This window comes from Dendrobates tinctorius, unplaced genomic scaffold, assembly GCF_039654945.1.
Source record: "Dendrobates tinctorius isolate UK_male_01 unplaced genomic scaffold, ASM3965494v1 ptg000056l, whole genome shotgun sequence".
NCBI classification, from domain to species: Eukaryota; Metazoa; Chordata; class Amphibia; order Anura; family Dendrobatidae; genus Dendrobates; species Dendrobates tinctorius.
In genome coordinates, this window is record NW_027361724.1 from 16,644,315 (window position 1) to 16,670,118 (window position 25,804).

At 46.2% G+C, this 25,804-nt stretch overlaps 1 protein-coding gene across 2 annotated transcripts in view; it reads left to right on the forward strand.

Annotated features, from left to right (window-relative positions):
* HDAC4 (histone deacetylase 4) overlaps window positions 1-25,804 on the forward strand; it is a 199,829-nt gene that overhangs the window by 159,061 nt on the left and 14,964 nt on the right. For both annotated transcript variants that reach the window (XM_073577549.1, XM_073577551.1), the window contains 13 exons: window positions 801-917; window positions 2,041-2,221; window positions 2,306-2,532; window positions 4,558-4,806; window positions 4,902-5,088; window positions 11,660-11,793; window positions 11,892-11,997; window positions 14,027-14,073; window positions 14,321-14,428; window positions 14,556-14,611; window positions 15,307-15,394; window positions 15,472-15,591; window positions 24,516-24,613. In XM_073577549.1, the coding sequence (XP_073433650.1) occupies window positions 801-917; window positions 2,041-2,221; window positions 2,306-2,532; window positions 4,558-4,806; window positions 4,902-5,088; window positions 11,660-11,793; window positions 11,892-11,997; window positions 14,027-14,073; window positions 14,321-14,428; window positions 14,556-14,611; window positions 15,307-15,394; window positions 15,472-15,591; window positions 24,516-24,613 (1,718 nt within the window). The remainder of the gene's footprint in view (window positions 1-800; window positions 918-2,040; window positions 2,222-2,305; window positions 2,533-4,557; window positions 4,807-4,901; window positions 5,089-11,659; window positions 11,794-11,891; window positions 11,998-14,026; window positions 14,074-14,320; window positions 14,429-14,555; window positions 14,612-15,306; window positions 15,395-15,471; window positions 15,592-24,515; window positions 24,614-25,804) is intronic.

Genomic DNA, 25,804 nt, shown 5'->3' on the forward strand with positions numbered 1-25,804 from the left:
TGTGACACAGGACAGAAGCAGCCGAATGAATTCTGAGGTATTCAGAGCCATACTGTGTGCTCAGATCCAGCCAAATGCAGCCAAACTGATTGGTCGTCGTTTCACACTACAGATGGACAATGACCCAAAACATAAAGCCAAAGCAACCCAGGAGTTTATTAAAGCAAATAAGTGGAATATTCTTGAATAGCCAAGTCAGTCACCTGATCTCAACCCAATTGAGCATGCATTTCACTTGTTAAAGACTAAACTTCAGACAGAAAGGCCAACAAACAAACCGCAACTGAAAACCACCGCAGTGAAGCCCTGGCGGAGCATCAAAAAGGAGGAAACACAGCGTCTGGTGATGTCCATGAGTTCAAGACTTCAGGCAGTCATTGCCAACAAAGGGTTTTCAACCAAGTACTAGAAATGAACATTTTATTTACAATTATTTAATCTGTCCAATTACTTTTGGTCCCTTTAAAAACAGGGTGGCACATGTTAAGGAGCTGAAACTCCTAAACCCTTCATCCAATTTTAATGTGGATACCCTCAAATGAAAGCTGAAAGTCTGAACTTCAACTGCATCTGAATTGTTTTGTTTAAAATTCATTGTGGTAATGTCTAGAACCAAAAGTAGAGAAATGTTGTCTTTGTCCAAATATATATGGACCTAACTGTACCTCCTTTATTGCCCTGAGTATCCATATCCGCCATTAAGCTTCTTTGTAGCTTTTTGATTAGTTTTTACCTTTTTTTTTTTTTTTTTTTTTTTTTTTTTTTTTTTTTTTTTTTTATTCCCTCTCTCCCTTTTGTAGGCGGCATTGGCCCACCGGCTGGTAAGCCGAGAAGGGTCTGTAACCCAACTGCCTCTCTATACCTCACCATCTTTACCCAACATTACTCTTGGGCTGCCCGCTAGTGGATCCGCCAATGTAAGTTGACCAAAACCCTCGACTGGATACAAAAGCTGCATTGTAAATTTAGACTTTTTTTCCCACGGGAACATATCTATCGCTGGTCAGTTTATGCTGCCGATAAGAAAATGGCCTGTTAATATGTATTTTGAAAAATAAAAATGGCATTTTTTTTTTTTTTTTTTACTTTATTAAGAAAAACAAAATTGGTAATATTGCAATTCTTACTTTGGCCGCTGGGTTTTTTCTTAGACTTGTACTTCCTGATCTTTCAGGAACAGTTTTCAGCAGTTTGCTTATCATCAGAGGTAGATTACAGTGATAGGTAACACCTAAGCACAGCTGATATCACAGGATCAATCATTCATAGTAGGTGACATCGCAGCTTCCTCTCCCCTCACAATGTCGTTTAGATGCTTTGGTGCAAGAGACAGTGGGGTGTAACTATTGTGGCTCTATATATTTTTCCTGTAACAGAAAGTTAGTCTATAAACATCCCAGTGGCCGCGTGAAAATTGAGAGATTTATAATTTTCTATTTTTAGTAAAAATTGTGATAAGGAAAAAAAAAAATCATTGCCCAAAACAAAACACATTTAGCACAAAAAATAATTTGCCATTAGGTAATTTTCTGATTGCAGATTCACTTTAAAATCACAAGGCTCTGTATTAAAATATAGAAGTCTTTATGTGCATTGTGAAACACCTTCAATATGTGTTCACGTAAATATGACTATTGATATTTTCTAAGTGAGAACAAGTGTATATCATCATCATAAATGTTGTTCTGCAGGGAATAAAGCCATTCACATTACTGATAATGAGCTTCAATCTGCTTCTTCCGTGTCTGTGTTTATACAACTGTGTATAGATTGATGTGAAGCTTTCACTGCGGGTATTAGTGCAAAGCCCCAAAGGGCCACTAAGGACCCTACCTAGACAATAAAAACTGGGGCGCCACTTCCAAAAAAAAAAAAAAGAAAGAAAATGGAACTTTATTTGCCCATGTGTAACATTTCACATCTGTTCAATGGAGCAGTGTAAGATAACTTTGTATAAGATATAATGCACGTAATGTATGTATTCAATATAGTGAGAAGTCCTAAATATTCTTTTTGCCTTCCCTGCTCCATATCATTTAGGGTGGGTCTGGGCCGGACTCTGATCGCCTTTCCCTGTCTACTATCCAACAACGCCTGTCCTTATTTCCGGCTGCCCACCTTACTCCGTACCTTGGTGCTGATGCCGCCAGCTCCCATAACTCCCTTCTGCAGCATATGGTCCTTCTGGAGCAGCCCAGTGCACAGAGCCCATTAGTAACCGGTGAGCAGATCAGACGTGCGGCAGTCATCTACTGCACGTGAATCCGCAGCGGCAGCTTCAGCAGACTTGTTTTATTGTTTTCAGGGTTGGGTGCACTTCCTCTTCACTCCCAGTCCTTAGTGTCCACTGATCGCGTCTCCCCAACTATCCACAAGTTACGTCACCACCGCCCCCTGGGCCGCACACAGTCTGCACCGCTGCCTCAAAACTCTCATGCTCTGCAGCACCTGGTCATCCAGCAGCAGCACCAACAGTTCCTTGAGAAGCACAAACAGCAGTTCCAACAGCAGCAGCAGCTACACCTCAACAAGGTGTGTGCCCGACTTCTTCATGGGCTTATCCGGGAGCTTTCTCTTATCTTTTCTCCTTGTCTCTGAAAGCTAATCTTGAGTGTGTGCATACGTCTGGGGTAAAATCCCACAATTTTAAAGTTATCACATGTCCACAACGATCAGGCATATACAGGAAATCCTATTCTGTGATAAATGGCAGGTGTGGGAAAAACACTCCAAACATTTTCCAAAAAGTGTGGTAAAGGGAGTCTGTGAGTACAAAGTACCTGTTCATACCAGGCACATGTGCTGAGTACTCACTTGGTGTGGCTGAGCAGTTCAGTGCACCTCCACTTATTCTTGTTTTTCCCATCCATCACTGCCCCCCTAGTTCCTGGATTGACAGCTCTGGCTTTACTGGAGCCAAAGAAAGGAGGAGATAGTTGGAAAACAAGTTGGTGAGAAGGTGCGCTGAAGTGTTTGGCCACGCCATGTGTGCACCGAACACCTGGACTTGATTTGAACAGTCATTTTGTGCTGACAAGCTCCCTTTGAAAGATGTTCTGGGTCTTAAAGCAGTTTTCCATTATTTGGACAACCCCATATAAATCCCTATATTTTCCCCTTTAAATAACACCTATAAGCCCCTCTGCTGCTGGTGCCTTTCCAGAGGTGTCTGCACTTGATTTCCTGGGGCTCGCTTGACATTGTCACTCAATCTCTGCGGCCAATAAGCGCTGGCTTCACTCTTCCCTCCTACTAACATGATTTACATCCAGAGGAAGTGAGCGAGCAGAGGCAAAGCTCACTTCTCTAGATGTCTTGATTTACCCTAAGCAGTGGAGAGTAAAGCCAGTGCTGATTAGCGACAGGGTTCGTGGGACATATAAAAGTGTTATTTTACTGGAGGTAAACAGGGATTCAGAAGGGGTTGTCTGAGTAGTGCCCCTTTAAATATTGATGGCCTATCCTCAGGATAGACAGTGTTTGGTCGGTGGTTGTTTCGCACCTGCAACTTTTACTGATTTGTAAATTGAACGGATTTAATATTTATTTAGGGTGTGTTATTAATATTGATTTTGCAAGCAAAAAAAGGCTTTGTATCTCCCCAACCGCAGTGGTGCTGGGATAACTCAGAGTTATCAGGGTATGTGCACACTTTGCGGTTTCTGCTGCGTTTCCGCAGCGTTTTTGGCTCTGCAGAAACGCAGCAGATTCTGCTGTGTTGTACAGTACCTTTATTTCCTATGGAAATAAAAAAAAGCTGTGCACATGCTGCGTTTTTTTCCGCGCGGTTTTGCTGCGGTTTTCAAAACGCAGCATGTCAATTGTTTGGTGCAGAAACGCTGCAGTTTTACACCTCATCCATTATGAGGTGTAAAACCGCAGAAAAAACGCAGATAAACCGCAGAAAAACTGCAGCACTTTGTCCTGCGGATTTCCTGCAGTTTTCTCTACAAAATTCGCAGAGACAAAAAACTATGTGTGCACATACCCTCATTCTGTTTCTTAGTGCAACTGAATAAGTTTCTTACTTGTACTACAAAATTAAAAACTGGAGCAGTGGGTAAATGACCCTTCTAATCATTTTCTTATTACAGGCTCAATTAGGTCTGCACTGAAATTGTACAAAATTCAATGTATCCCCATGTGTTGTTAAGATATTCTGACTACAGGATACGCTATTAATGTGTGGTAGCTTGGAAGCCCAAACACCCAATTTATCAGTAAAATAAGTGTCCACTGAGCCTTTTATTGATTTTGAAGCTGGTTGACAGCTGTCCCATTGAGGAGTAGAAGCAATGGAGTGACAGCCAGGCATCTGCGTGACTCTCCTTTGTCGTGTAACCTCTTATTCTCATTTTAGAACTGTCCTACTTTTTAGTTTTGTCTCATTTTCTCCATTACCCAATGATGCCAGTCTTATCTTTACTCTTTTATCCTGAGTTACTTTTTGTTTTAAATATTTTATTCTCGACTTGGTGCTAGTTTTTGGGTGTTTTTGTATCTTTCGTTAGCATGAATTTGTCATTTTTTTTTTTTTTTTTTTTGTATTTATTGCAGATGATTCCTAAAGTCAATGAGGTTTCACGACAACATGAAAGTCACCCTGAGGAAACCGAAGAGGAGCTGCGCGAGCATCAAGCTATACATGAGGATTCCTATATAGAACATGGATCTGATCATAAAGAGCAAAGCCTTGGAAGCCATGTGCGCGTGAAGCAGGAGCGAGACGAAAGTGAAGATGAAGCCAGCTCACAAGAGCTAGAGCAGAGCCAACTTCAGGCTGAGCAAGATCTTCTCTTCAGACAGGTATGTGATACATAATTATTTATTGCCAGGATTCTTCTTATATTTCTCTAGTCTTCTGTATCTTTTTGAAAATCCAAATCATCTTGACATTACAGCAAACCCTTTTATTGGAGCAGCAGCGCATACATCAGCTGAGGAACTATCAAGCCTCCATGGAAGCAGCTGGTGTTGTTGTACATTTTGGTGGACACAGACCACTCTCAAGAGCCCAGTCTTCTCCAGCCTCTGCCTCATTTCCCATGTCTGTTCAAGAAACACCTACCAAGCCACGATTCACTACAGGTGCAGTATTATGTCACTTCAAAGAGGTTGTGAGAATTCCTACCAACTCCCTCCCAAAAAAATGATGAAAACATGGGAAAGTGAGAAAATAACAGAAGCTATAGTTATTGGGAGTAACTGTTCTGGTGGCCTCCACCAGGACAGGAAACCATGACATCCCATTCCTTGGTCATCTGACTAATGATGCCTGAGATTGAGTCCTGGTCATTAATGGTTAGAATTCCAAAGTGCTTGTAAATTCAATTAACTTGGTAATTTAACTTTTTTTTTTTATTAAAGATCCTCTCTGCTTGTTACTTAAGTTAGCGACCACCTAAAGGTGGCTGGTTTCCTAGACAAGAATCGTGCACTTGGAAGCTGTTTGCTTGTCAGTGCCACTCTGAAGCTATCCAGATCGTTGGGTTCACCAAGCCTTAGTTTCCCTCACTCTTCTCCCATGCTGCAGAGACCAAGCTGCCTCTATTATCAACCTGGCAGAGCACAGTTTGTTTTAACCAGCGGTGTGACCATCGTGCTGTTGCAAACTGTCAATGTTCAGGAGCGCACTGCCTCCCTGCAAGCAGGAAGGGGAGTAGTGTGCTTCTGAAGGCAGAAGATGAGCCCTTCTGAAGGCAGAAGATGAGCACGCCTTCACATTAATAAGGTCAAAAGAAGTCATATTCTAAATCTCTTTGAAATGTAAAATCAAATGGGCTTTTTCTCCTTCGCCTCATCGGGAGACACAGGACAGTGGGTGTATGCTACTGCCGCCAGGAGGCTGACACTAAGTTGATGAAAGAAAGGTTCGCTCCTCCAGTATACACCCTCACCTCGATTGCAGGCGAAACCAGTTCTTGCTTAGTGTCCTGGGAGGCACACACGTCTGGTCTTTTTTCCAGACTTTTATTTTTTTCATTTTTTCTATGAAGATGAGACAGGGGCGACGGACCCTACTGAAAGAGTCCGATCTCCCCAAACCAACAAAGGGTGAGCACGTGCGAGTGTCGCCTCCATGTATTCTTTCCCGTGACGTGGGACATGATGCCGGACTTGCCCTGGCCACCCTAAGGTATCGAAACCCTAGGCTGTACAGAGGCACAGGTATAGTCCGTGCGGCCTCCCACTGCACCACCAATGCAAAGACTGCGGTAGTGGAAGGAGGCGGATGGTCCCTCTCCTCGTCCCCTGGAGGAAAAGATGGAGCTAGGGTGCCTGCACCGTCCTTGATTTGGATGCAGCCCCCTCCCCCCCCCCCCCCCCCCCAACCTAAGGATCAGCTGGAGCACTAGGGGTGAGGCGCGGAAGCAGGTGGGCTGGGAGGGCTCCTGAAACCCCCAGGGTCGGCATTCCCCTGGGAGGCAGCACGGGTCGGGCGCCCCAACAGCGGTAGCGCTTGGCAGCGCATGTCCTGACAGGCCTCGGGTTTTTTTTGTTGGTTTTTTTTTTTGGCGGTCCTGTCCCCGTGTTCAGGCGGGCGCTGTAAATTTGGTCCCCGGCTCCCGCCAGTACTAGGCCGCAGGCGGAAGTCCTGCCCCCGTGATGCATGTACTTCCAGCGGACCCGCCTCCGGAGCCTTGGGCGGATGCCGAAAAATTTAGTCCCCGGCTTCAGCCGGCGCTAGGCCACGAGCAGAGGCTCGGCCCATAGGACGTCACCGGCGGCGTCTCTTCCTACAGGACCGCCCACACGCCGAGGCGCACCTAAGGGGATCCAGGACTGGAGACACAAGACTGGGGTAAGTGCTACCCCCGAAGGAGGAAGGCCACCCTCTGTTTTTTAACAGAGGCTAAGCAGTAGAACCCCACAGGCATATCACCTGGCAGGGCCACCATGTCCAGAAGACGCACACGGTTCTGTATGTTGCGTGCACCTCCTGTCGGTCCGTCTTCCCACATGTGCAAAGTAGGCAAATCTGTCTGCCTCTCGCTTGCCCTCGCCAGTAGTCGATAACCAGCAGAACTCTGATTACGACTCGGACGAGCCCCTTGACTTAGTTACTCCGGGTTACCAGTAGACAGTGGACAGCCTTATCGAGGCAGTCAACCAGACCCTAGGGATTGACAATGAATCCACCCTGACCTCAGGGCACAGGGTGTTGTTTAAGCGAGTCAATCGGCCTCATAGAGTATTTGCCGCTCACCCAGAGTGGACGATATAGTACAGCGACACAGGGAACGAATGGACAGGCGTTTCTTAGGCCAGAAAGCGCTTGACGTTTGCCCTTGAGCTCCGTAAAAGGTGTGTGGAATCCCCGGCGGTAGATCCACCCGTGTCGCGATTGGCCTCTAAAACCCTGTTGTCCATACCGAACGGTTCCTCTATTAAGGATCCCACCGACTGTCTCATAGAGAGCCTGGCTCGCTCAGTATTTGAAGCGTTGGGTTCAGCACTCTCTCCCTCGTTCGCTGCAACTTGGGTAGCTAAGGCCATGGGCTCTCGGTCTGAATCTGTAAACAGAGCCTTGCAGGGTATGGACCAGCCTGCGGAGGTAGCAGATATTGCTAATCAGATTGCGTTGGCCGCGGACTAATTGATTAATGCGTCTTTGGATACGGCTAGCTGCGCAGCACTCGCTGCCACAAATGCAATTTTTATTAAGAGGGGCTCTGTGGTTGAGGACTTAGCATGCAGATTCAACCTCCAAGAAGTTCTTAACTTCTTTACCTTATCAGAGCGGCCGCCTATTTGGGTGCCACCGGCCATTCTAGGCTGAGCGTGGCTGCATTCGCCTCTTTGGTGAAAGGTTAGACCAGTTTATTTCTGACTCCACAGGGGGCAGGAGCAGTTTTTCTCCCTCAATAAAGCGCTAAACAGCTTTTTTGTCACCTGCTTCAGACACGGTTTCGTTTTTTTCGCAACCCCGGGTGGGCTTCAGCAAACAACTCCGCCGTTGCAGGTTGCCCCAACCAGGACTGGGATCGTCAAGTCTCATATAGAGCCAACCCATTGGGGAGAATGCGATCCCAACAAGCCCAGATCAAGGGGACCTAGGTCCCAAAGATCATCAGCCAAAATGGTTCGAGGCAAGTGCCGGGCGACACCAGCAGAGTAGGCGGTCGCCTACTCTGGTTTTGCCATGTCTGACTCTCCGTGTTACACGACACATGGATAAGGGAGCTGGTATCCTCGGGGTACAAGCTAGACTTTGTTAAACCGCTCCCAAGACGATTTTTTTCTTTCTCGTCCCCCCAAAGTGGAATATTGGGCACAAGCCTTGTTCAGGACCATCGAATTGCTCTGGAAAAACGGGTCATCCCCATACCGGAAGGCGAAAGAGGTCAGGGTTTCTATTCCGACCTGTTCACGATCCCCGAAAGGGATGAGACTGTCAGACCCATTCTGGACCTAAAGCTTCTGAACAGATTTGTCAGGATCAGACATTTCCGGATGGAGTCTCTCCGCTCAGTCATAGCTGCCATAGAACAGGGAGAATATTTGGCTTCTATCGACATCCAAGACGTGTACCTGTACATCCCCATTTTCCCTCCACATCAGAGAGTTCTACGCTTCGCTATCAGCGGCCTATACTTTCAATTTGCAGCTCTCCCCTTCGGGCTAGCTACCGCCCCCGGAGTGTTCACAAAGGTCATGGCAGTCGTCATGCCCATCCTGCACTCCCCGGTGCATAGTTGTCTTGCCTTATTTAGACGACCTCTTGATGAAATGCCCTTCATATCGAGCATACGAGGAGAGCATCAGCATCACGCTAGATACTCTTGCCCTCTTAGGGTGGTTGGTCAACCTGAATAAATCATCCCCGGTTCCAGCTCAGAGGATTTCCTTTTTGGGGATGATCTTCGACATCCTCCGAGGGTTGGTAATTCTCCCTCGAGACAAGGCCTTAGTTCTTCGGCAGGGAGTCTAGGTACTTCGCCAGCCAGTCCCTCATACCATTCGTTTTTGCATGAGGGTCTTAGGGAAGGGGGTGGCAGCAATAGAAGCAATTCCATGTGCCCAACTCCATCTTCGCCCCCACAGCATGCCCTCTTGGCATCGCGGGACAAGAACCCGTTTACACTCGACCACCAGTGCCGATTGTCCATGCAGGTCAGACAGGCACTCGGGTGGTGGACAGTCAGTTCCTCCCGTCTTCAGGGGAAACCCATTTCCCCCCAGACCATTGGTTGGTGGTGACAACCGACGCCGGTCTCCTCGGCTGGGGAGCAGTTTTTTTCGCCATCACGCAACTCAGGGTTGGTGGTTGCCGCAGTGGGCATGCCTCCTGATCAACTTGTTAGAGATTTGAACAATCCGGCTGGCTCCGCAATGTTTTCATCATCTTCCAGCAGGCCGCCCCGTCCGGATTCAATTGGACAACGCCACGGCCGTGGCTGACATAAATCACCAGGGGGGCACCCTGAGCAGGGCAGCCATGTACAAGGTGAGGCACATCCCTCACTGGGCCGAGAGCAACCACTCTGTGATCTCGGCAGTCCACATTCCGGGCATAAAGAACTGGGCGGCAGACTTCCTCAACTTGCAGGGTCTTGCGTCCAGGGAATGGTCACTACACCCCGAGGTTTTCCGGCAAATTTGCCGATGTTGGGGAACGCCGGACGTGGACCTGGTGGCCTCCGGGGTAGGCGCCAAGGTGGCCACGTTTGTCGCCTCGGTCCCGGGACCCGGGACCCGCAGGCAATCGCCGGGGATGCGTTGGTTCTGCCATGGAACCAGTATTTGCCTCCCATACCTATTTCCCTCGCTGCCGCTACTCCCAAGGATCATCAAGAGGATCAAGGCAGAAGGGGTTCCAGTGATGCTACTGGCCCCAGATTGGCCTCAGCGGACGTAGTACGCAAACCTGGTGCAGCTACTCGCTGACGTTCCCTGGCGACTGCCAGAGCGCCCAGACCTACTTTCACAGGGCCCGATCTACTACCCGAACCCAGGGGCCTTGTGTTTGACGGCTTAGCCGTTGAATGACTGCCAGAGCGCCCAGACCTACTTTCACAGGGCCCGATCTACTACCCGAACCCAGGGGCCTAGTGTTTGACGGCTTAGCCGTTGAATCTTGGATTCTGACCTTGGCTGGGTTTAGACGCAATGTGGTTGCTACAATGGTTAGCGCTCGGAAGCCTGCCTCAGCACGTATTTTCCACCACACCTGGAAGATTGTCTTCTCATGATGTCAGGACCACGGTCGGTCTCCACTGAGATTCTCTATTCCCAACATTTTGGCGTTTTTTCCAGTCTGGCTGGGACTCTGGTTTAGCCCCAAGTTCCCTCAGGGGACTGATATCTGCCTTATCCGTCCTGTTCCAGCACAGAATCGCTACCAATCTGCAGGTATAGACCTTCAGCCAGCAGGTCTCACCCTTGGTACCCCCCTATAGGACCCCTCGGGACACCTGGGACCTTAACCTGGTCCTAAGCGTTCCGCAGGAAGCTACATTCCAGCCACTACAAGAGGTCTCTTCAACATACCTTCCCTGGAAGGTGGTGTTCCTCTTGGCGATAACATCAATCAGACGGGTCCCGGAGCTGGCAGCTCTATCTTGCCGAGCTCCGTTCCTGATATCTCACAAGGATAAGGTGGTTCAGGCCAGCTCCCCTTTTTCTGCCGAGGGTCGTTTCCTTATTTCTCTTTAATGAGGATATTGCCTTACCCTCCCTTTTACCCGACACCGGTACGCTGGGTGGAAAAGGCTCTTCATACGTTGGACCTGGTGGGAGCTCTCAGGAGGTATGTGTCACGGACGGCATCCTTTCGTCAGACAGACACGCTGTTTGGGCTCCCCGAGGGTTGCAGGAAGGGACTTGCTGCCTCAAGAGCGACCATAGCCAGGTGGATTCGGCTGATGATTCAGGAATCCTACCGCATCAGAGGCGCAGCTGTGCCAGCAGAGATCAGAGCGCACTCAACTCAAGCAGTGGGCGCCTTTTTGGGCTCTTCGGCACCAGGCATCGGCGGAGCAGGTATGCAGGGCGGCAACCTGGTCCAGCCGGCACACATTCTCCAAGCATTACAAATGTCCATATTCAGGCTTCAGCAGATGCAAGCCTGGGTAAAAGGATTCTCCAAGCAGCGGTGGCGTGCCTTCAGACAGTAGGTGCGTGTAGCTTGGACCGATGAGTCGACTTCCCACCCAGGGACTGCTTTGGGACGTCCAACTGTCCTGTGTTCCCCAATGAGGCGAAGGAGAAACATGGATTTTTGTGATAACTCACCGTAAAATCCTTTTCTCCGAGATGCTCATTGGTGGAAACGGCACCCACCCTGCTAGCCAATTGGCTCCTTTTTGTTTATTAATAGGTATTTATGATACCAGGTGGGTTTTCTAGACATATTGTTACCTACATTGAGGCTGATTTTGTCTTGTAAGATCTACTGCTTTTGCGCCAAACTGGTTTCGCCTGCAATTGAGGCGAGGGTGCATACTGCGGAGGAGGAGCTAACCTTTTTTCATCAACTTAGTGTCAGCCTCCTGGCGGTAGTAGCATACACCCACTGTCCTGTGTCCCGCAATGAGCATCTCGGTGAGTTATCACAAAAATCCATGTTTTTCTTCCACTTTTTTTTTATTAGGTCTTGTTTTTGTATATCAGAAAAAAATCACTTTTCCTGATAATGTGGAATGTACATTTTCTGCAGGCCTTGTCTATGACACGTTGATGCTGAAACATCAGTGCATCTGTGGGAACACGAACAGCCATCCTGAGCATGCCGGCCGTATACAAAGCATCTGGTCCAGGTTGCAAGAGACAGGTCTTAGGAGCATGTGTGAGGTGAGCAAAGGTTTACTCTTTCATTTTTCCCTTTATTAGCTTTTGGGGATAAACAAGACGTTGCCTTAAGTCCTATCTACCTGCTTTTTTATGTATAGTGTATACGGGGCAGAAAAGCCACTTTGGAAGAACTGCAAACTGTCCACTCTGAGGCGCACTCTCTGCTCTATGGCACCAACCCTCTGAATCGACAGAAGCTGGAGGGTAAATGTTAACTTTGATATGACGATCACTTGTTTTACTGTCAGCTATCCTCCTTTACAGTGGTGTTCAAAATACTAGCAGTCCAATATTACTAACTAGATTAATCACTGTTTTTGGTAGAAATTTTATTCCCACATGTCAAACAATTTACCAATTGGTGCAGTAGATTCTGGAGAGTCTAAAGGGCATGTCACACTAAGAGATATCGCTAGCAATATCGCTATAACTAGTGACGTTATAGCAATATTGCTAGCGATATCTCTGTGTCTGATACCTACGACCGGCTCCCCCGCTGGTTATCGCTGATCGCGCGAGAACGTTCAGGACTGTTTCTCGTCGTCAGCTTCCTGCGGCGCTTCCTGCTGTGACGACGAGCGACGCGTGGAGCCGGGCGGGAGGACGTCAGGATCGCCTGGTGTGACAGGTAAGTAGTGACCCCCGTCCCCAGCGATGTCGCTGGTGAGATCTGCCTGTGTGGCAGCTCACTAGCGACCACTTAGTGATGTACCAGCGATCCTGACCGCGTCATAGCGATGTACCAGCGATCCCGACCAGCGATAAGTGTGACAGTACCTTAAGAAAACCAACAGATTCCACATTCATGATCTGCAGGTTTTTGAGCCTGTGTAATAGAATAATTACTTGAAAGGGGGTGTATTCAAAATAATAGCAAAAAAATGAAAAAAAAAGTTGCACTCTATTAAAGCATGTAAATGTGAAATATATGTATAGATATATTTCACATATTTTTCAAAAGAACAGTGTGGAGTTCAGTCAATGAGGTCAATCATTCTGTGAAGAAACCGATGTGAATCAGGCGGCCCTTAGTTTAGGGTGAAGCCAGGACAAGTTGTGCATGCATTTCTCCTTGAAAGCCTGAGTCGTTCGAGACATTGTTCAGAAGAACAGTGTACTTTGATTAAAAAGTTGATTAAAGAGGGTTAAACTTATAAAGACGTGCAGACAATGATGACCAACCAAACAGAAACGGAAGAAAGCAAAACACTACCATACCATTTGAATGGATGGAAGAATAGTCAGAATGGCAAAGGTTCAGCCAACGATCATCTTCAGGATGATCAAAGACCAAGATCAAGTTACCTGTAAGGACTGTGACAGTTAGAAGACGCCTGTGTGAAGCTAATTTCTTAGCAAGAAGTCTCTGCAAAGCCCCACTGTTATTAAAAAAAAAAAAAAAAAAAAAAAAAAATGTACTGATGCGGATGCAATTTGCCAAAGAACGCATCAACTGGTCTAAAGAGAAATGGAGAAACATTTTGTGGACTGATGAAAATTGAATGTTTTTTTGGGTCCAAGGGCCACAGACAGTTCGACAGACGACCCCCAAACTCTGCATTCAAGCCACAGTACACTCTGAAAACAGTAAAGCATGGTGGAAGCATCATGATATGAGCATGTTTCTCTTACTATGGTGTCAGACCTATTTACCGCATACCAGGGATCATGGACCAATTTGCAGATATTAAAATACTTGCAGGTCATGTTGCCTTACGCTGAAGAGGATATGCCTTTGAAATGGGTGTTACAGCAAGACAACGACCCTAAACATACCAGTAAACGAGTTTATTATTTTCTGTAAAGTAGTTAAAAAATACCTACTTTTCGCGTCATATTTTGAATTAGAAAACGGTGTGCAATGTTCCCAATGCTGGAAATAAAAACGAGTGTAAAGATTGTGATTGACTCATGTTTTTGAACACACTGCTATTATTTGAACACTGCTGTATTTCCTCCAGTCAGATCACATGTTGTGATTGCCCTGTATTTTGTGTTTGCTGAGTTGGATCATTGACTTTTTTATGTGAATTGAATGCTGAATAGGCTACATTTGTTTTTTTTCCTTATCCCTTGTTTTCTTCCCTTCTTTTAAAAATAGTGCACCTATGCTATGAACACAGCTGGGATGTTGGCTTCGTGCACTCTTTTTTGGTGTTTATTTGCTGGTTTTGTTCTGTTTGTAATATGCTAGTAACCAATCTCCACTGACAATTCCCCTTACCTCATGCAGGATCTTTGACCTCCATGTTCGTCCGTCTACCATGTGGAGGGGTTGGGGTGAGTGTTCCAGAGCTGCTTTTCGTGTGTTTAGCCTTTTTTCTGTCTAATATGTGGGCACTTCTAGGTGACGCATGGCACAATCATTCTAGATAATGGAGTAGATTGAGTGATGGGCATTGCAGAATTGTAATCATGATGTTGTATATTTGTGCTGTTGAGCCAAACACAACCAATTTTGCTGAGTCTTTGTCAGAGGTTTTTCATTTACGATGGGATAGATGTGATGATATCTTCATGTGTCTAGGTTGACAGTGATACAATTTGGAATGAGGTCCACTCCTCTGGGGCTGCTCGACTCGCAGTGGGATGTGTGGTGGAACTTGCTTCCAAGGTGGTTGCCGGAGAGCTGAAGGTGAGACCCTTTGTGTATGGTAATATTTCTGGCTGCGCTGTAAGCTTATTGTATCTGAACTTTTCCTCTGAACAGTGGTACCATGATGGATATTCATGATATAATACATTTTGTCCTCCACTTGTAGAATGGCTTTGCTGTGGTCAGGCCTCCTGGTCACCATGCAGAGGAGAGCACGCCAATGTAAGTTCTGTCCTGAGAATATCATCTTGAGCGTTAATAGGGTTAAACGGGTTGTCCACTACTAGGACAACCCCTTCTTGATCCAAATGTTTGGCCTCCATAAAAAAAAGTGTCGGCATCGTTCCCACGGTGTCTGCTCTCAGGGCTCTGATGCTGCTGTTTTGACACACAATGCTGGCGCCCTTTCAGCGATGGCGTCACTGTCCCCCGCCTTCGGACAAATTGAACATGAAGAGGAAGTCTGGGCTGCAGCTGATTTCGGACTTTCTCTTTATGCTCAATTCGACAGGAGGTGGGGACAGTGATGCCATCGCTGTTTGGGCGCCAGCATCACGTGTCAAAGCAGCATCGGAGCCCCGAGAGACGGAGTGCCAACACTACAGGAACAGCGCTAGCACAGGAAGTTAGTATAAGCTTTATTATTTTATGGGGGTCAAGCGAGGGGGGTATGAGAAGTTGTCCAAGTAGTACACAACTTCTTTAAATCTTAAGTTATAATTTTTTTTTTTTTTTTTTTACTCTTAATATATATATATTGTTTCAACAAAATGTACATGAAAACAAAGATTCCAGTTACATTCAATAATAACAAAATTAGTTGACTGTTAATATTAAGTTATCGTTAAACATTATAATATTAGTATAATCAGCTTTTGATTTGTAATTTAATCTACACATTATTTCTTACGTTTTAGGGGTTTTTGCTACTTCAATTCTGTAGCAATCACAGCAAAACTTCTCCAGCAGAGGTTCAATGTTGGAAAAATATTGATTGTAGATTGGGTGAGTGGCTACTAAATCTATACTGCCAGTGTATAGGGAAATAAAGGGGCATTGTAACATTGATTTGTATGTTTTAGGATGTTCATCATGGAAATGGCACCCAACAGGCGTTCTACACAGATCCTAGTGTCCTTTACATATCAGTCCACCGCTATGATGACGGAAACTTCTTCCCAGGCAGTGGGGCACCCGATGAGGTATGCATACTTATTTTCTACACTCTTATGATGACGTTTATTAGGACGTGACATGATTGTCTGTTGAAGTGCGCAGACAGGTAATTCTTTCACAGGCATATGATGAGTGCAGATTGTAAGTCTTTCAATTCTAATCCAACAACTTCTCCCATTACCATGCACACACAGCTTTTATATTCTAAACAACCATGTGCAATGTAATCATTGGAAAAAAGGTATTAAGCCCCAGTACAGTTGTTCACGCCTGAGTGTTAGCTTTTTTCTATTCTTTTTTTTTTTTTTTTTTGTAAACTCCACATGTACAGCTCAAGTCGGGCACAGTTGTGTGGAGCAGGCTCAGGGGCTGAGCCCGCACCATACCTTGCAGTTGCTGTCTGTGTTACACAACTAAGGCTTACTTTTAACAGGAATTTAACTCCGCTCACTCCTGTTAAGTCCTTTTAAACTCTGCTTTCAGCAGTTTAATTTAAGGCGTTTGGTCCACACGGTGCGCCGTTACAGGTTTCCATTGTTCTCCACATAACGCGATCTTAGGGTGCTAATAAGTTGCTATGCCAGTCGGGAACTTGCTGAAGGCCTCCATACTGGTCGTGACAGTCCTCCATTGAAGACCATGTTGTGGCTGTAATTCGTGGGAGTCTGTGATTTTCTTTATATAAAGCAGCACAGTTTCATTTCTGTACACTTTACAAACGTCAGACATTTGCATGTTCAAATGGATCCCCAAGTGGATTTTGTAAAAATTATATAAATAATTAAAAAAAAAAGCTTTAAAATTCTAATCACTTTTTCCCCCTTTGAAAATAAAGTTAAAAGAAACAAAAACATTCAGTGTCACTGCTTCCATAAAAGTCCGATCTATTAAAATATAAAATGGCTTAACCTGTACTTAAAGGGATCCTGTAACCAGATTTGTCATATAAAAACTGAAACTATCGCCTTATTTAGCACATGTGCTGCATTCCATAAATGCTTATGTAACCCCCCCACCCCCCAAAAAAATTTTGAAGTTCTCCCATGCTGTATGGTAATCCAGTGGGAGTGACTTCTGGACTCTCCGTCCCTTCCCCAGCTGCTGCTCACTGTCTTTCTTTGATTGACACAGAGGACGCCTCCTGTGTTATCCACATTGCCGGGCGAAATCTCGCTTCTGCTCAAAGAAATCGCCGCTTGCGCATACGCAGCATGCTTTGCCCTACTGCTGCCAGAGCCAAAAATACAAGTGCGCATGCACCGCACACGTCAAGCTGGTGCATGCACACTTGTGCTTTCGGCTCTGCCTGTAGTAGGACAAAGCATAGTGCGAAGGCATGAACTGCGATTTTTCTGCGCTGGCACAAGCTTTCGCCCCGGCAATGTGGATGACGTAGGAGGAGGGATGGAGAGGCCAGAAGCCACGCACGTCAGATTGGAGTGACAAGATTAACATACACCGCGGGAGAACTTCAAAAGATTTTTGGAGGGTATACAGGGGATCATACAAGCATTTATGGAATGCAGCACAGGCGCTGAATAAGGTGATATATCAACTAAAACTATGACAAAAGTGGGGACAGGTTCCATTAAAAAAAAAAATAACACGTCCAGAATTGCCGGCTTTTGTTCATTGCCTGTCAGCAAAAAAAAAAAAAAAAGCCGTAAAAACTGGACAAGTTTGGTATCGCCATATTTGTATTAACCTGCAAAACTGTGATTAAAGGTAATTTTTATCACACAATGTACACTATAAAAGCAAAGCTCAAATTATTTTTGCAGTTTCCCTGCACTAGTAATTTTCCCTTCCCCCATGACAGCACACCTGAGAGAGGGGATCTGCCCAGTCAGGACAGGAACCCTACTGAAAATAAAAGGACAGTACCTCTCCCTTGCTTCAGTTGGGTTTCCTGTCCTGAAAAGAACCCTTGTGCTGAAAGAGGACGGTTCAGGATTTTTCTTTTTACTTACCCACGCCTGTTCCGGCACTGGAAGAACAGGCAGGGCGCCTGTATGCCGGCGTTCAGGTGGTGGAAGCGCCGTCTACGGGTCCTGAGGGCCTCGACAAATGAGCGGCCATGGGCGCAGCATGGTCAGGGGTCCTGGGGCTCTTCCATGGCTGCCGCGCCGCCCTCCCTCCTCTGCCGGTGGTCTGTAGCTTCAGGAGGAGCGGCCACTTCTGGGTAACACGCGGCTAGCGTTGCGCGCACGGCATGCTGGGAAAGAGGTGTGCCTGCGTGACGTCAGAAGGCGGCGCCGGATCAAAGGTGGCGGCGCCCAGGGGATTAAATGCCGGCCGGTGGTATATGTCCCGCGGTAGGGAGGGGCACTTTTTTGGGCAACAAAGGAGGCGGAGAGCGCAGTGGATCCCTCTTATGGACAGATGACCACAGAAGACGCGCTCGTGTCTGAAGATGGAGCAGCAGCCGGAGCCCTCGCCTGGTCACCAGCATACCATGAGGAGCAGCCGCTTGAGTGGTAGGAGCAGCTGTCACCCTGACCGAAGGTCACTGGACTCCTCAACATCCAGATGGGGCATTTTATGTGCCTCTGACCAGCCTCCGGATCCGGTACCCTTGATTGACAGCGGTGGTGAGTGATCTACAAGAATGTCACCCTTATGGTAATGGGGTCCATATTTTCTGCTTGATCACCGGGGGTCGAGGAAAGCTAGCGCCAAAACAAAGAACAAGGAGTGTGCCCTTTGCAAAGCCCTGCTGACAGTTCAGTGGCAGAAGAAACTCTGCGCTGACTGTATTAGTAAAACAATACAGGAAGAGACCCCTGACTTCGCCACGGGCCTTAGAGCCATAATAAGGGCAGAAGTAAAAGGTTCCTTAAAGGCAGCCCTTAAAAAAGAGGGCAAGAGAAGCCGTAGGATGCTTACAGACTCGGAAGCCTCTGAGTGGGAATGGTCGTGAAAGATCTCTGTCCACCTCCCCCTCCTCCTCCTCTCCCTTCCTTGGACAGTGATGTAGGGGGCCGACCATGCTTCCCAGCTGAGGATGTGGAGAGACTGGTTAACGTGGTCAGATCTATGATGGGCCTAAAAGAGGAAAGCACAGAGATCCTTAGAGGATGTTATGTTTGGAGGACTGGAGGAAAAAAGGAAGCGCACCTTCCCAGACAATACAAGAGTAAAAGTGCTGATAGAAAAAGAGTGGGAAAAAAACAGAGAAGTCTGGTACCTTACCTTCCTCATCTAAACGGAGGTACCCTTTTGAGGAGAAAGACTCCGAGACCTGGGAGAAAATCACTAAATTCGATGGTGCTGTGGCTAGGTCCTCAAAAAGAATTATCCCTGCCTTTATAAGATTCTGGAGTACTAAAAGACCCGCTTGACAAAAAAGCAGATGGATTCTTGACACACTTGGGAGGCGGCAGTAGGAGGATTAAAACCATCGATAGCGGGGACATGTACTGCCCGCTCTCTCATGATTTGTCTACAGCAGATAGAGGATCAGCTGAGAAATAAGATGCCAAGGGATGAGATCCTAGCCAATATGACCCTAGCGCAAGGGGCAGCAGCCTTCTTAGCTGACTCCTCAGCGGACTCTGTAAGATTGGCAGCCAGGGCGGCTGGCTTGTCTAATGCGGAGAGACGCGCCCTGTGGCTTAAAGGGTGTCAGGGTGATTTACCGTCCAAAAATAGACTCTGTTCCATACCGTGTGATGGTCAACTCCTCTTTGGGCAGAAGCTGGAGGATATTTTGGAGAAGACAGGATAAAAAGAAAGGCTTTCCTTTCGGAGGAGAAAATTTAATAGGGGTCATCCCCTGGGGAAAAGAAAAAATTGGGACTTTAAGGACAGGAAAGGGTCTGGCTACTTGTTCAAAGGGCCCTCCAAGTCATCAAAAAAGTCCCCCCAATGACATCAGGTCAGAGGTAGGGGGAAAGCTCTCTCTTCCTCCCTGCCTGGGTAAATATCTCCCCCAGTGGTTGGGTACTGAATATCCTCAAAGACTGCCTAAGAATAAAATTCATCCGTCCACCTCGGCAGACCGTTGCTTTAACACCTCGCAGAAAATCCCAGGCGGAACAGCTAGCTCTGGAGACGGAGGTCTTGTGCCTAGTGCAGAAAAAGGTACTACAAGAAGTCCCGACTCAGAAGGAAGGAAGGGGATTTTATTACCCCCTTTTATTTGATACAAAAGCCGGTCGGTTCTTGGAGAACTATTGCCAACCTGAGGAGTCTCAACCAGTGGATAGAGAATTGCTCCTTCAAGATGGAGTCAATAAACACGGCCATAAAAATGTTATTCCAGCACTGCTTCATGGCAGTAATAGACTTAAAGGATGCCTGCTATCATATCCCAATCCATCGGGAGTATCAAAAGTACCTGAGAGTAGCTCTCTGGGTCCAAGGACAGGTCAGGCATAATCAATACACAGCCCTTCCATTCGGTCTATCTACAGCTCCGAGAGTTTTCACCAAAATAATGGTGGAGGTAATGTCATATCTTCGATCCCGGGACATAGTGATCATCCCATACCTGGACAACTTCTTTGTAGTGGGGAGGTCGGAAACTCACTGTCCTCATCAGGTGAAGGAAATAATGTTAACCCTAATGGAGTTAGGATGGGTGGTAAACACCCTCAAGTCAAAGTTGGAGCCACGGAAGGTACAATTCCTCCTAGGATTGATGCTGGATTCCGAACGCCAGCTCTGCCTCCTGCCAGAAAGCAAGGCGGTCAAAATAAGGAGCCTGGCTCTGAGAGCAATGCAGCAACCTGTAATGACATTGAGGAGGGCAATGTCCCTACTAGGCTTATTAACATCATGTATACCGGCTGTAGGCTGGGCACAATGTCACCTACGACCGTTATAGTGGGAAGTACTGTCAGCACAGAGATCATTGAAAGGACGTTTAGAAGGAAAACTACATGTTTCCTTGGCCATAAGAGGTTCCCTAACCTGGTGGACCTTTAGGGATCATTTGACATCAGGGGTCCAGTGGATGAGACCAGTCTATGACAATATCACAACCGATGCGAGTGGTTCAGGTTGGGGAGCACACCTAGGAACCCATTCAGTACAAGGAGAACCTGGTCTTATCTAGAAGGAGACCAGGGTTTGAATATAAAAGTTTGGGGTGTAGAAAAGGCCTTGAGACATTTTCTACCCTTACTTCAGGGCCGCCATACCCGGGTCATTTCGGACAATATAGCAGTGGTAGCTTATATCAACCACCAGAGGTGACAAGATCCCGTGGCCTCATGGAGGTTTCAAACCTCCTGTTTCAATTAACAGAACACCTGTTGTCCCACACGGCACTAAATATAAGAGGCATTGAAAATGTCCAAGCAGACTTCCTGAGTCGCAGAAAACTGAGACGGGGAATGGTCCCTAAATCCTCATGTGTTCCAGCTAATAGTGCAGGCATGGGGCAAACCGGAGATAGACCTGTTGGCCACCTTACACAACAGGAAGGTCAGGAAGTTCTGCTCTCTAGATCCAGGAGAAAATACATTTACCGTGGACACCCTACAGATAGGCCAGGGTGAGCCTCCAGTGTATGTGTGTGTGTCCACCCCCGGTAGCAATGATTCCGGCGGTAGTGAGGAAAATAAGAGGATCAAGCAAGAGTGATTCTCATCGCCCCATTTTGGCCTAAAAGACCGTGGTTCTCCCTGCTAAGGCGGATGTCCGTTACAGATCCATGGATCTTGCCGGAGATTCCAGAACTACTTGCTCAGGGACCAGTGCGCCACTCTCAGGTTTCCATCGGTCAGCCTGGAATTTGAGAGAGCGCTACTGAGTCGCCAGGAATTCTCACCAGGGCTAGTCTCCACCCTGTTGAAAAGTAGGAAACCGATCACATCAAGATTTTATGGTAGAACATGGAAAAAGTTCCTGGAATTCCTGGGTCAACCTTTGGGGAGGTAGCGCCGGTGGGACCTATCCTAGAGTTTCTGCAGGCTGGGTTGCAACTTGGGTTAGCAACTAGTACCCTCAAGGATCAGGTGTTGGCCTTGGGGGTCCTATATAATTACAACTTGGCATCCAATAGGTGGGTGTCCCGTTTTATAAAATCTTGTAGCAGGTCAAGGCTGGTCATTGTTCCAAAGATTCCTCCCTGATTATTTTCACTAAAGGGTTGAAACAAAAGCGCAATAGGGTCTTATCCGGGTAAAATGTACAAATACTGAAAGTATTAAACTCACCTTCTCAAAGAGAAAATAAAGCCTGTATAGTAAGTCAGCCTGCTGCACGTCCAACGGTCCACAGCGGAACCGTACCACAGTTCAATAAGGAATAAATTCTTGGACTTTGAGTGCGCTGCCAGACAAATTCAATAACCACACAAGGTTAAAAAAGTTAACCCTTTAATCCCTACGCGTTTCGAAGCATAACGCTTCTTCTTCAGGGGTTGATACATCAACCCCTGAAGAAGAAGCGTTATGCTTCGAAACGCGTAGGGATTAAAGGGTTAACTTTTTTAACCTTGTGTGGTTATTGAATTTGTCTGGCAGCGCACTCAAAGTCCAAGAATTTATTCCTTATTGAACAAAGATTCCTCCCTGGGACCTGAATCTAGTCTTGGAGGCTTTAACCAGGGACCCTTTTGAGCCATTACAGGAGTTGTCACCAAAGCTTCTCACAGTAAAAACAGTGTTACTAGTGGCCCTAACATCGTCCTGTAGGGTGAGCGACTTGCAGGCCCTGTCTATATGCCCTCCATACACTCAGGTTTTTGAAGACAGGGTAGTGTTAAGACCAGATCCGACCTATCTACCAAAGGTAGTTCTTAAGTTCCATAGGAGCCAGGAGATCACCTTGCCATCGTTTTGTAACAACACTAGGAATCCAGGGGAGGAAAAGTTCCATACTCTATACGTGAGAAGGTCCATGCTACAGTTCAAGCCCGTGACTAGTCAGTGGAGGAAAGATCAGTCCCTATTTGTAGCCTTCCAAAGTAGCAGAAAAGGTTACGGGGTAGCTAAAAGTACCATTGCCAGATGGATCAGGGAGGCCATTAGTTTATCCTAATCTGCGAATGGCGCTCCGATTCCTGAAGGCATCAAGGCTCACTCCACCAGAGCTGTGGCTAGCTCCTGGGCAGAAAAGGCTGAGGTATCGATTGATCAGATATGTAAGGCTGCCACCTGGTCCTCACCATCAGCAAGGTGGCTCAATGGATAGCACTGCAGCCTTGCAGCGTTGGAGTCCTGGGTTCGAATCCCACCAAGGAACACATCTGCAAGGAGTTTGTATGTTCTCCCCGTGTTTGCGTGGGTTTCCTCCGGGTACTCCGGTTTCCTCCCACATTCCAAAGATAGGGATTTTAGATTGTGAGCCCCATCGGGGACAGTGATGATAATGTGTGCAAAACTGTAAAGCGCTGCGGAATATGTTAGCGCTATATAAAAATAAAGATTATTATTAACTTTTTTCAAACACTACCGGCTAGATCTATCCTCCTCTGCTGACCTAACCTTTGGTAGAAGGGTGCTGCAAGCGGTGGTCCCTCCCTAAGGTGTTTCATACTTCAAAAGTCTATCAGGTGTGCTGTCATGGGGGAAGGGAAAACACCAAGGTTACTTATCGGTAGCCGATTTTTCCGGAACCCATGACAGCTCCCGTACATTCCCCCCCTTATCACTCCTTTGGTGTGCACTATAGTTGTGTGTTTTTAGTTAATATAATGTGGTGATAGTTTTACCATGTGTACTAACCAGGGGGGGGCGTCTCATGCTCCGTATACCAACTGAAGCGAGGGAGAGGTACCGCCCTTTTATTTTCAGTTGGGTTCCTGTCCTGACTGGGCGGATCCCCTCTCTCACGTGTGCTGTCATGGGTTTCAGAAAAACCGGCTACCGATAAGTAACCTTGGTGTTTTTTTTTTTTAAATCTCCAGTACATTCTCTAATTTTATAAATTTTGTTAATAGAGTCTCCTTGAGGAGAATGACATGCTAAGCATGTCGAGGTGAGGAGACTTAAAGCCGCAATGCTCCTCTGGGAAATATGCTAATTATGCAAATTGTCTCTTCAGAGAGGAAGAGGACTAGAACTCTAGTGCCACCTATTGGAAGTAGCAATCATACTGCTACTTCCAGTAGGTGGCACTAGAGTTCTAGTCCTCTTCCTCTCTGAAGAGATAATTTGCATTGTTAACCAAGTCTACAACTCCCCTCAAAAAAACAAAGAAAAGAAAAAAAAAAGAGCCCTCATATGGCTAGATAGAGGGGGAAAAATTGTAGCTCTTAGAAGGATAGAGAAAAGCAAACATTGGCTGTGACGGAAAGCGTTTTAATGTGTGTTGTACACTTCTCCATACTCCCCATTGTGTCACATTTAACTTTTCTGTGCATTTTTATTTTTGTTCTGACTTGGATTTATGGACACCCACATTGTGCATTATGGCTGTTTACTTGTTCCCTGCTGTTCGCATTACCGGACATAATTCATATTTTTAAAGGCCGGATTATTATTGTAATTATTCCTGCTAAAGGTGAAATTACCATTTCAGATGCGGGTGGAGAATCTGTAGTTAATGCAAATGATTTTTCATTTGGAAAAGACAAAATCCAGTGGCAATGTGAAATATGTGGCTGTGTTCATAATTAATCATGGACGACGTATGCATGCTTAGGCCATGTACTGGATATGGAACAAGGCTATTGTTCAGGTTGCCATTGTCCTCCTTGCCTGAATTCTAGCAGCAGCCTATTTGTGAGAACAGCCTGTGTTTCTTCCCAATATTGATGTGAAAATTGCAGTTATTTGTCTTAAGAAAATGAATTTGTAGTTGAATACAATTGTTTATGGAGGTCTGTTTTGTTCTTGAACTCTTCTTTTGCCCCTATCCACCTAATGCGTATGGGACTGACGGACGCCCCCGCAGAGTGCCTGCCTCCGCAGGGTGTGCTTGACCAGCTTACTTTTGTATTTTCTTGCTGCTTTTTATTTTGTAAAGAAGTTTTTTTTTTTTGCTTCTTTTTGTGCAGGTTGGCACCGCGACTGGAGCGGGCTTTAATGTGAATATGGCTTTTACAGGAGGCTTAAATCCACCCATGGGTGATGCTGACTACTTGGCTGCTTTCAGGTAGGCAGAAATGTCACAGTCCATGTATTGGCGACACTTTAGTCTGATACAAATTGTCGAGTGATCAGGTATGCAATTGTAATCAAAAATTTTCAACCCCCCCCATTGCAATTTAGGTTTATCTACAATTTACAAACTTTCTGCTGTTTTGCAATGAAACAAGAACAATTTAAGCCGCTCAGCACAGCGGATATAATAAGTTTCTCCAAATTAAGCACAAAATTCCACTTTTAGGGCTGTTTCAGAATTATTCAACCCCTTCATGACAAGTGTAGAACCTCTTTGGCTTTTATGATCTGCTGCGAACGTGAAGCATCACACCAGCTTTCTGGCATCGATCCTGAGGAATTTTCTGTGTGGGCAATGGCCTCCCAGTCAGTAATATTCTTGGGTTGTCAGGAGTGGTTCAGAAAGTTAAAGATGAAAGATCATTGCATTGAAAAAAAGGAAAAATATACCAAGGCATGGAGTAACATTTCTGGTGTAAGAAACAGTCGCCAATGATAAATTTGAGAGGCAGATATAGCCACGTACCGCTTTACCTCTGCTCCGCCCAGAACTGACATGAAAATACAAAAAGTTGCAAAAATTTGTGCCACTTTTTAAAGTGTATTAAGCCAGTTTTTTTTTTTTTTGCATAAACCCTTTAATGAATCGCTGTCTTTTGAAACCTTGACTCTTTAAAAGAAGCTCAAATGTTTTAAGCTTTTTTGGTGTGATATTCTGTTATCTTCTCCATAAACACCAGAAAAAAATGGTGTGAACATACCCTTAGAAGTGCTGAAGATCTCCTTTCCCGAACTTCTAGACGTCCACCTCTACTCTCCCAAAGGTGTATGTGCATTTGGATCCATTATGCTCCAAAAACATATAAATAAGTCACACAAGGTTTGGGACTCTGTCCTGTGGAACATCATTGGACTGTCAAGCTAAGCAGTGATCCCATGCATATGTCAAAGTCCACCAAGACTTGGGTTCAGATGTCTTGGAAGATTCTGGAGTTCCTGTCAATCGCCTGACTTGAATACCATACAAAATCTTTGCTGGGATGTGAAGAAGGCTTGAGCAGCACACAAAGCTGCTATTATTAGTGAACTGAAGGCCGTAGCTTTTGAAGGAATGGGCTAAGGTTCCTCAGGAACAGTGCAAGAAGCAGGTGTCCACTGTATATCCAGCCTGGTACTGCACATC